The following is an 11,939-nucleotide window of genomic DNA, read 5'->3' on the forward strand; positions in this document are numbered from 1 at the left end:
ATATATATATATTTTTTTTATATATATTTTTTTATTATTTTTATTTATTTATTATTATTAAATTATTTTTATTATTCATAATACAAAAATCAACTTACATTGCTACATCAAACATGTCTAGCAAACCAAACACAGGTATTAACAACGCTCAAATATACAAAAAATATAAATAAAATACAAAAAAGAAACAATTTAAGTGCAATTATGTTCACTCTGAAAATATCTTATTATATATAATTCATGAAGATGTTATTCTTTTTGTTATTCACTAGGGTTAGTGTTTTAATAAGATAATTAAATTCAATCAGAAGAAATTGTCATTTTGGTATAGAATTTTCGAATTTTTGTTTGTTCTGGCTTCATTGAGAGGCAGTTGTTCTCCCTTGGTGACGACACAGGTTTAGGTTATGGCTAGAAAGCCTCCAGCTTTTGTCAGATTTCACTTTTCATAGCAGGTTAGGAGAATTAACGTAGCAGGTTAGGGTTAGCTAAAATGCTTCATTTTTTGTACTTAAATTTTTTTTTTGACGTTTTGAGTTGACAAAAGCTGGAATCCTTCTAACCTTGACTCCATGGGTCTATTACTACCAGAAGTTCTTCTTTGACACCGGAAGTGTATCTTCAAGTCATCGTTGGCGGCGGACCGTCAAAGCCAAAGGTAGCTGAGTTGGCTAATGTTTTAACGTTTAATTAGCGAACTAATCAATAATCCACATACAAGTAATTTATCTTCAAAGACAAGCATTGCTTCCCTTTGGCTCGTTATGTAACGTTACTTTCTAGTCGAATTCCTGGCTAAATACACAAAGCAGAGTTTGCTAACGTTAGCTTGTTAGCTAACTAGGCACACTTGCTTGATTGTCAGCTAACGTTAAATTAGTAGCTACAATTTTTATAAATAAACAAAGCTAATTAGCTAGGTCCAGTCAATTGGCTAGATATTAGTAACGTTAGTAGTTATAAAGATGTGTATAATATACTTTTCATTGTCTGATTTCAGATTGTCACGCAGCACCCATGGGCTACTAGCTAACGTAGCTCACTCGTTAGCTAGCTAACGTTACTGTAGCTATACTGAACAAAAATATAAACGCAACATGTAAAGTCTTGATTTCATGAACTGAAATAAAATATCCCAGAAATGTTACATACGCACAAAAATACGTATTTTTCAAATTTTGTGCACAAATTTGTTTATATCCCTTTAGTGAGCATTTCTCCTTTGCAAAGCTAATCCATCCACCTGATATGCGTAGCATATCAAGAAGCCGATTAAGCAGCATGCGCATTACACAGGTGCACCTTGTGCTGGGGGACAATAAAAGGCCACTCTAAAAATGTGCAGTTTCGTCACACAGCACAATGCCACAGATGTTTTGAGGGAGCGTGCAATTGGCATGCTGACTGCAGGGATGTCCACCAGAGTTAATTTCTCTACCATAAGCCGCCTCCAACGTCATTTTAGAGAATTTGGCAGTACATCCAACCGGCCTCACAACCGCAGACCACGTGTAACCACGCCAGCCCTGGTCCTCCACTTCCAGATTCTTCACCTGCGGGATCGTCTAAGACCAGCCACCCGGACAGCTGATGAAACTGAGGAGTATTTCTGTCTGTAAAAAAGCCCTTTTGTGGGGGAAAACTCATTCTGGTTGGGTCGTTCTGGTTCCAAGTGGGTGGGCGAATGTCCTCCCAGGCCCACCTATGGCTGCACCCCTCTCTGGTCAGGTGAAATCGATAGATTAGGGACTTATTTATTTAAATTGACTGATTTCGTGTATGAAGTGTAACTCAGTAAGATTGTTGCTTGTTGAGTTTTATATTTTTGTTCAGTATAGATTTAAAGCTAGTTCACTAACGTTAGCTAACCAGCTAGCTGTCCACATGGCTATCGACAGCTTGCTAGCTGCACTCTTGACTTGACAGTTCACAAGTCTTACGTTTGTTTTAAATTGTTAGCTGGCCAGTTGGCTGGCACACTATTCTAGCTGGCTGGCTGCCTGGCCCACTATTCTAGCTGGCTGGCTGGCCCACTATTCTAGCTAGTAGTGGCCCATTCAACAACAACACATGTCCTCTAAACAAGCAAGATCTTCAATGTATGTTCTTGTATCCACCTGTGTTTTCCTGTGTTGTTTAGATGAGTGGTGATACTGATGGAAATAAGGAGTTCCATGAGCAGCTCCGGTTGCAGCAGCTGTATGGCCAGAGACAGGGGGACGGAGCTGACCCTAACACATTCGTGGACCCAGAGGATGGGACAGTGTATGACTGGGACCATGACAAGAAAGCATGGTTTCCTAAAGTGTGTTACCTTCACGTCTTTTGCTTAGATAAAACCTTTAATTTCTGTCTGCAACAACTTGATGTTGTAATACAAGGATGGGCAACTGGCGGACGGATGCGGCCCGCCTTTTTGTAGGCTTGCGGACCAATTTCCCCCCTTGTGCTTGTGCATCAGCAGTCATTCAATTAGCCCATGTCAGCAAACATTTTTAGATTGGTTAATTAGTCTAGCGGCCAGCTATCATAACGTGTTGTAAGCATGGTCGAAAAACCGACCTTGGTCATCAGTTATCATATTTAAAAAACTGCAAACATTTTTCTCCATTCTATGACAAAATGTGTATAATTGCAGGAAATTAGCTGTATAACAGCACATTCTTCTCTCCTCCCCATAGCAAAATGTTTAGGATTTTAGCAAACTTGCTTTAAAACGGCAACATTTTCTCTACGCCGCATGGCAAAATGTGCAGAATTGCGAGAAATGGTGGGAGATGACCCACGTGCCACTGCGGCCCCTCATGACGAGTTCAGATTTTTTTGATGGCCCCCAACAAAGTTGCCCATCCCTGTTTTAATGTTATGTTTCTAGATTCTTTTAGAATTGCCATGACCCTCTGTCAGTTTCCATTGATCACCTTTTGGTTGTGAGAATATGTTGTGCGAAATAGTGGTTGGGCTAATTCTGGTCTTGTCCAGATAACAGAGGACTTCCTTGCTGCGTATCAAGCTAACTACGGCTTCACAAAGGATGGGCAGCATGATCCAAATGCTGCGTGTGCACCTGACACGGACACAACAGCCAAGCCAGAGGAGGGGAAGAAAGCAGAGAAGCGCACTGACACGGAACAGCTGAAAGATGGCAAAAAGGAGAAAGGAGAGAAAAGGAAGGCTGATACTGCAGGTACAGGATGTTTTACAGACATGTGTTTAGCGTGAAATCGGCATGTGACTTTGTGCGCCCTCAAAGGGAATACTCAAACAAATGTCATTGTCTTTGCAGCCTGGTTTGATGTGGAAACCGACAAGAATACCAATGTGTACGTGTCAGGTAAGTCTCCCTTCTCTGAATATGGCTACCAGACCTAAGTTCAAATACTATTTACTGTATTTTGAATACAGTACTTTCAAATACATTTCAAAACAATTATTTAGACAAAGTTTCTTTGAAAATACAAGTAGTTGAATATTGGAATGTATTTGCAGGGCTCCAGACGAACATTTTCTCCTGGTACCACTAAGTTCTTGGTGGCACCATGCTCCAATGTTTTTTGCTTCGTCGCGCATTAGAAAACATATAATCATCATATAAAGTTATTCACAGTGCTTTATTAAAAAGTGTAATAGACTAATGAGATGGTATTCAATAAATAAGTTGTTTAAATTTAACATGTTGTGATTCTGAATATTTAGATGTGCAACCTAATCCATTGAATTGTGGGTTGACAGTATGCTTTTGTTGTTATATTTTACAGTTAAAATAGGCCTTTAGAATGTTGTTTTACATGGGTTTTTTATCTATTTGCCTGCATCTACACCTACTATTTGCCTGCATCTACACCTACTATTTGCCTGCATCTACACCTACTATTTGCCTGCATCTACACCTACTATTTGCCTGCATCTACACCTACTATTTGCCTGCATCTACACCTACTATTTGCCTGCATCTACACCTACTATTTGCCTGCATCTACACCTACTATTTGCCTGCATCTACACCTACTATTTGCCTGCATCTACACCTAATATTTGCCTGCATCTACACCTACTATTTGCCTGCATCTACACCTAATATTTGCCTGCATCTACACCTAATATTTGCCTGCATCTACACCTACTATTTGCCTGCATCTACACCTACTATTTGCCTGCATCTACACCTACTATTTGCCTGCATCTACACCTACTATTTGCCTGCAACTACACCTAATATTTGCCTGCATCTACACCTAATATTTGCCTGCATCTACACCTACTATTTGCCTGCATCTACACCTACTATTTGCCTGCATCTACACCTACTATTTGCCTGCATCTACACCTACTATTTGCCTGCATCTACACCTACTATTTGCCTGCATCTACACCTAATATTTGCCTGCATCTACACCTAATATTTGCCTGCATCTACACCTACTATTTGCCTGCATCTACACCTACTATTTGCCTGCATCTACACCTACTATTTGCCTGCATCTACACCTACTATTTGCCTGCATCTACACCTAATATTTGCCTGCATCTACACCTACTATTTGCCTGCATCTACACCTACTATTTGCCTGCATCTACACCTACTCGTTCAAGGGTTTTTCTTTATTTAGACTATTTTCTACATTGTAGAATAATAGTGAAGACATCAAAACTATGAAATAACACATATGGAATCATGTAGTAACCAAAAATGTGTTAAACAAAAAAAATGTAAAAATAAAGAAACACCCTTGAATGAGTAGTTCTAAAACTTTTGACCGGTGGTGTATGTGCACTAATATCAAAGGCCAATTCACGACCTGAGTAAATGGAAACGCAAAACACGTTAGCTAAATCGCTAGCTCTAAATTTAATGCCCACTGCTAGTAGCCATGCGTTAATCTAACAATTAATTGAGGCCTATGCAATCGTAATGGCTGTTACCCATTTAGCGCACTCTGTATCTCAAAGCCATATCAAATATGTTGGCTGTAAAATAGTTGCTATTGAGCTCAACATGCCAGGTCGCAATTGTAAATGAGAACTTGTTCTCAACTTGCCTACCTGGTTAAATAAAGGTAAAATAAATAAATAAATAAAAACATTGAGAGTTGAAAAAAGCAAACATTTTATACCTATAGAAATCTTCAACCGTGACAACAGGATAGCTGTGTTTTACACGCAGTTGGATTTTTAAATGTTTTTTACAAAATTACCTCAGAGCATTTTTGAGAGAGAGACTCGCGACTCGCTCAACACAGCATCAGGGCCCAGTGGAACAGGGGCAGGAAGACACTTTCATTACAAATCATGGTTTGAGACTCCCCCCAAAAATAGGATGTATTTAGTGAGGTGGTGCGATTTAAATGGTCGCAGTCTGGATCCCCGATTTGGAAATATGTTTTGAAAGTATTGGCATTTATTTACAACTACTTCAAATATAAGTAGTTGTTTTTGGCTATGCTTTGGCCAGTGTATTTGAAAATACTCAAAAACACAGAAAAATAAGAAATACAAATATTTAAAAACACGTGTCTTTTGAACCCAGATCTGATGGCTACCAACACAATTGAGTTTCACTGTTCCGGCAGAAATGAATTGTTCAGGCAAGTTCCTACTGTCTTTTCAGTCAGGGAAGTTATTTTCTATTCCTCAGGTCTTCCACCGGACATCACCACGGAGGAGTTTGTTGAGGTCATGTCTAAGTGTGGCATTGTTATGAGGGACCCCATCTCCGAGGAGTACAAAGTCAAACTCTACAGGGACGGCCAGGGGAACCAGAAAGGCGACGGACTCTGCTGTTACTTAAAGGTGAGTGCTCTGGGCTTAGCGTTGTCATGGTTCGTTGTGGTCTTACGAGGAGTGTAATCGAGACGATTAGTGTTCTCCCAGCGTTAGTGGGAAAAGTCTCGCTGGATCTCTTTGTTGCTATGCGTCTATTTCCATGAGAGGATGTGTGTGTGTGTAGTGTGTGGCGTTTCCATTCAGCATGCTTCTCCGTTCCCCCTCCCTTGCAGAAGGAGTCTGTGGCCCTGGCTGAGCGACTGATTGACGAGTCAGAGATCAGGGGGTATCAGCTCCACGTGGAGGCTGCCAGGTTCGAGCTCAAGGGCCAGTACGACGCCAGTAAGAAGAAGAAGAAGAGCAAGGATTACCGCAAGAGAATGAAGGCACAGCAGAAGTATGTCCCGTCCTGACAAATTCTGCAACCGGAATTGGAATAGCTCAATGCTTCTGGGCATTAGGTGTCCCTTAACTCGCTTTTTGTGGCTCATCTCTCACCATTGATCTGACTGATAGGCAGCTGGACTGGAGGCCAGAGAAGAAAGGGGAGGCGCGCAAGAGGCATGAACGTGTGCTCATCATCCAGAACATGTTCCACCCCAGTGACTTTGAGGTGAGCAAATACCTTTCTCACTCACACACGACCACGAAGAGCTGGTGTGAATAGATATAGCTGACTGGTGTGAGGACAGCATATACCCCCAGTGCAATGAGTCGTTTAAACTGATTTAGACTCCTTACCATCGACAGCACTGTGGTATTTTAGGGAGTCAGGCTTGAGTCTTTCTCCGTAAGAGTTCAGGAATCGTTGTGTTCTAGTTTCACATCCCAACACTTCACCTCCAGTCCTTTTCTGCACTGTAGTAAACCTGTGTACTGTATCTCTGTCCTACAGGAAGACCCCCTGGTGTTAAATGAGTACCGAGACGACCTCCGGACTGAATGTGAGAAATTTGGTCAGGTGAAGAAGGTCATCATTTTTGATGTAAGTGCCTACTGATGGGAATCAGCTCACTTCATTTCTGTCACTCTGGTATAATTAAGCAAGAAGGCCCGAAGGGGTGTGGTATATGGCCAATATACCACGGCTAAGGGCTGTTCTTAGGCACAGCCCTTAGCCGTGGTATATTGGCCATATATCACAAACCCCGAGGTGCCTTATTGCTATCATAAACTGGTTACCAACGTAATTAGAGCAGTTTAAAAATAAAAGTTTTGTTGTACCCGTTGTGTACGGACTGATATACCACGGCTGTAAGCCAATCAGCATTCAGGGCTCAAACCATCCAGTTTATAAAGCAAAATAACACACTCCAAAATCCGAAACATGTCCTCCGTAAGGTGTCAATTGGGAACCATATCTTTAGTGTTCTGACAGTAACCATGTTTCTATCCAACTATTTTTATGCAGTGAATGCCCTGTTACATAAAACATACTCACAGCAGGCCTGGTGGAAACAGCAAATTGTCGGGAACTTTCCAGAATGTTGACAACATAAAATATATTCTATATGGGGGTGGGTAGTTTTTTGTCATTGAGATAATGCAACAAATGGTAGTGGAAATGATATTTTTTGCCTAAATCGAGATATTTTGTCGAAGGAAACTTAGAGTCAAGCTAGCTCTGTTGTGTTCTCCTCCCACTACTACGACGTGGATAACCATGGAGGTTATTAGGCTATGCAGTTGAACGGACTGAAGTAAGTTATGGTGACAGGGTGGTGAAGGGACTGCATTTTCACGTCACCAGGGTATTTGTTTGCTGGTAACGTGATGATCGGTGCCTCGCTGTCGTGTAGGCTACCATGTCAGAAAAAATCTAATAGAAACCCTTCAAACTTTTTAAATGGACCAATCAAAAATTCTGCGATGAGTGTTTTGTCACGTGTGACGTCACTGGGTTGCAGCTCTTGATTCGCAAACCAGCAAGTTAGAAGGAAACACCTCCGGTGGGGGGGAATTTCGCAATCAAATCTTTCGGTCAATTTTGGAGGGGAAAGCTAGCTAGTGACATGGTTCCTAATGTCCTCCATAGAGACATCCTGATGGAGTGGCCTCGGTGGCCTTCAAAGAGCCAGAGGATGCAGACGTGTGTCAGATGGCGCTGGACGGCCGCTGGTTTGGTGGCAAGAAGTTATCAGCACAGCTGTGGGATGGATCCACTGACTACCAGGTAAGAACCGTGTGCTGTTGCCACATTAGAAGCTGCTATGGCCGGGCCTCCCGGGTGGCGCAGTGGTTAAGGGCGCTGTACTGCAGCGCCAGCTGTGCCATCAGAGTCCCTGGGTTCGTGCCCAGGCTCTGTCGTAACCGGCCGCGACCGGGAGGTCCGTGGGGCGACGCACAATTGGCCTAGCGTCGCCCGGGTTAGGGAGGGCTTGGTCGGTAGGGGTGTCCTTGACTCATCGCGCACCAGCGACTCCTGTGGCGGGCTGGGCGCAGTGTGCGCTAACCAAGGTGGCCAGGTGCACGGTGTTTCCTCCGGCGCATTGGTGCGGCTGGCTTCCGGGTTGGATGCGCGCTGTGTTAAGAAGCAGTGCGGCTTGGTTGGGTTGTGTATCGGAGGACGCATGACTTTCAACCTTCGTCTCTCCCGAGCACGTACGGGAGTTGTAGCGATGAGACAAGATAGTAGCTACTACAACAATTGGATACCACGAAATTGGGGAGAAAAAGGGGTAAAATTCAAAAAAAAGAAGCTGCTATGGCCCACATGTCAGCACAGATGGGGCTCATGGAGAGGCAGCGACTGGTAGTACAGTTGCTAGGTCACTCTCACGTTAGAGTTGAGAGAGGCTTAGCACCTCGTCAATTGTTTCCGGGGAACATATCAACCACCTCGGTTAATGTACCCTAGCGAAAATAACTGTGTTTGCCGTGTGTCTGTCTACAGGTGGAGGAAACCACGAGGGAGCGAGAGGAGAGACTGAAAGGCTGGGCAGCCTACCTAGAGGGTGGGAGCAAGGGGCCTGCACCGCCGGGGGCACCGCCAGGGAGTACAGAGGGACCAACCACAACCACAGAGGAGTCATCCAGCAAGGCAGAGGGGCCTGTGACAGAGCCCTCCAACTCTCAGAGCCAGGAAGCAGGAGCAAAGGCAGCAGTAGACCCTGGGGTGGAACCAAAGACCTCTGAGGACGCAGAAGTAAGTTCCACTGACAGCAGCCTGGCAGGAAGTGATGAAGAAGACACGTAGACAGACACACAGACATCACTGTACACCTCCTTGTGTTCAGCATATAAAAGGACAGTCTTGCCTGACATCTGCTAAACTGCCCCCACACCTTGTTTGATTGGTGGAAAGTGACACACTGAGGAATACGGCTATTGGGATGGAAATACTCTGTTGCATACTTAGTGATGAATAATAATAAAAAAGTTATTTGTATATTTTCAATTCTTTCCCTCCATAATGACCTGTTTTATTGATTGACCTCAATAATTTGCAACATCACTTTTATGTCTTTTATACTAGGAATTTGTGTAATGAACTAAATGATCTTGGTCTTGATTTGAATACGCTGGGAATGGATACGCAGTTAGGGACCAAGCTTCGGAGAGGTCTGAAACTGAAAGGATTTACATCCGTTTCTCATTGTCTCTCTTGAATATAGCAGCGAACTCGATTTCAACCGTAAAAGCTAAAACTCCATCCTGTCCTGTCATGATTTGTTTTGAGATGGAAAATAAACGCAACGTTACCAGTGGCAACCGTGCATGGTATGGTGTGTAATCTTTCACCCATGTTATTGATTTCTGTGTAGCTATTGCCGTGAGGCAGTAGACTTGTTTTGTGTGTGTGTGTGAATGTCTCATGAACAAAGTAACAAAATACAATAAGAGTTGTGGAATGTTAGAAAGGGCAGCAGACACTGGGGAAGTAGTGGGAAGTGTTGAGGTTTCAGCCTGTGTGGGAGAAAGATATAGATATCAGTATACTCTCCCGGTAGCAGGCTGGCTGTACTGAAGGCAGGTTCACTTGGGTCAAGACCTCCCAACACCTCCAGCTTCTTGACGAGCTCACGTGCAGCCTCTTAATAATGTGCCCTAATGCGCTGTCACGCCAATAGCCATTGTCTTTCACACACAAAATGCTGCTGCCCCCATCCTCTTAACTGTAACAGATTGTAAATAAGTAAATAAGTAAGTAAATAAAATAAAAATCTTAAATAGCCTGGCAAGCCGGACGTCCGTGTCACAATGCCCCTAAATTGTGTGTAGATGGGAAGCGTGTTGGGTGAGACTGCACGTGAGATTTGTGGATGTATCCCCTCCCTCAAGATGTGGTGTGCCCACAAGGTTAGTAAAGAAACGAGAGGGGAGCGAAGTGTAAAGCGGGATTTCCTTTTCTTCCCGCACACAGCCCTCAGACCCAGTCGAGAGGGTGACAATTCTGACGCCTGCAGGTGCCTAATTGTCAGTTAATTCGTTGTGCTCTGTCCACGTAAAATGGAAGTGGAGAATTCATGACTGTTCTAACTCAGACGGGAACTACAGTGCATTTGGAAAGTATTCAGACTAGAGGTCGACTGATTATGATTTTTCAACGTCAATACCGATACCTATTATTGGAGGACCAAAAAAGCCGATACCGATTAATCGGACGATTTAAAAAATATATGTGTATATATATATATGTGTATATATATATATATATGTGTATATATATATATATATAAAATGTATTTGTAATAATGACAATTACAACAATACTGAATTAACACTTATTTTAACTTAATATAATACATAAATAAAATCAATTTAGCCTCAAGTAGATAATGAAACATGTTTAAATAATGCAAAAACAAAGTGTTAGAGAAGAATGTAAAAGTGCAATATGTGCCATGTAAGAAAGCTAATGTTTCAGTTCCTTGCTCAGAACATGAGAACATATGAAAGCTGGTGGTTCCTTTTAACACGAGTCTTCAATATTCCCAGGTAAGAAGTTTTAGGTTGTAGTTATTATAGGACTATTTCTCTCTATACCATTTGTATTTCATTAACCTTTGACTATTGGATGTTCTTATAGGCACTTTAGTATTGCCAGTGTAACAGTATAGCCTCCGTCCCTCTCCTCGCTCCTCCCTGGGCTCGAACCAGCAACACAACGACAACAGCCACCACATCGAAGCACCGTTAGCCATGCAGAGCAAGGGAAACAACCACCCCAAGTCTCAGAGCGAGTGAAGTTTGAAACGCTATTAGCGCGCGCTAACTAGCCAGCCATTTCACTTCGGTCACACCAGCCTCATCTCAGGAGTTGATAGGTTTGAAGTCATAAACAGCGCAATGCTTGACGCACAACCAAGAGCTGCTGGCAAAACGCCTGAAAGTGCTGTTTGAATGAATGTTTACGCGCCTGCTTCTGCCTACCACCGCTCAGTCAGATACTTAGATACTTGAATGCTCAGTCAGATTATATGCAACACAGGACACGCTAGATAATATCTAGTAATATCATCAACCATGTGTAGTTAACTAGTGATTGATTGTTTTTTATAAGATAAGTTTAATGCTAGCTAGCAACTTACCTTGGCTTACTGCATTTGCGTAACAGGCAGTCTCCTTGTGGAGTGCAACGAGAGAGAGGCAGGTCGTTAATTGCGTTCGACTAGTTAACTGTAATGTTGCAAGTTTGAATCCCCCGAGCTGACAAGGTGAAAATCTGTCTTTCTGCCCCTGAACTAGGCAGTTAACCCACTGTTCCTAGGCCGTCATTGAAATAAGAATGTGTTCTTAACTGACTTGCCTAGTTAAATAAAGATTCAATAACGGTGTAAACAGGTTTTTTTTATCCGCAAATCGGCGCTCAAAAATACTTGAAATCGGCCCTAATTAATCGGCCATTCTGATTAATCGGTCGACCTCTAATTCAGACCTATTTACTTTTTCCACATTTCGTTAAGTTACAGCTTTATTCGAAAATATATATTTTTTTGAACATTCTCATCAATCTACACACAATACCCCATAATGATAAAGCAAAAGCAGATTTTTTTATTATTTTGCAAATATAAAATAAAATAAATCTCCTAGAAGGCCAGCATTCTGTTGAAGTTGAGACTTAGCGGGTACTACTTAATGAAGCTGCAAGTTGAGGACTTGTGAGGCGTCTGTTTCTCAAACTAGACACTCTAATGTACTTGTCCTCTTGCTCAGTTGTGCACAGAGGCCTC

The 11,939-nt window shown here is 42.5% G+C and overlaps 1 protein-coding gene across 2 annotated transcripts; it reads left to right on the forward strand.

The window, feature by feature from the left end:
* The first annotated feature begins 366 nt into the window (after positions 1–366).
* htatsf1 (HIV-1 Tat specific factor 1) lies at positions 367–9,479 on the forward strand. Of its 2 annotated transcripts, none has more exons than XM_020475651.2 (10): positions 367–658; positions 2,141–2,305; positions 2,983–3,187; positions 3,287–3,334; positions 5,636–5,790; positions 5,997–6,160; positions 6,280–6,376; positions 6,659–6,748; positions 7,799–7,936; positions 8,657–9,479. In XM_020475651.2, the coding sequence occupies exons 2-10, from the start codon at positions 2,141–2,143 to the stop codon at positions 8,957–8,959; spliced, it is 1,365 nt and encodes a 454-aa protein (XP_020331240.1). In that variant the 5' UTR covers positions 367–658; the 3' UTR covers positions 8,960–9,479. The 2 variants fall into 2 exon arrangements, with proteins under 2 accessions (XP_020331240.1, XP_031664040.1); XM_031808180.1 differs by lacking the exon at positions 367–658 and adding an exon at positions 1,523–1,723.
* The last annotated feature ends 2,460 nt before the right edge of the window (positions 9,480–11,939 follow it).

This window comes from Oncorhynchus kisutch, linkage group LG28 (genome assembly GCF_002021735.2).
Source record: "Oncorhynchus kisutch isolate 150728-3 linkage group LG28, Okis_V2, whole genome shotgun sequence".
NCBI classification, from domain to species: Eukaryota; Metazoa; Chordata; class Actinopteri; order Salmoniformes; family Salmonidae; genus Oncorhynchus; species Oncorhynchus kisutch.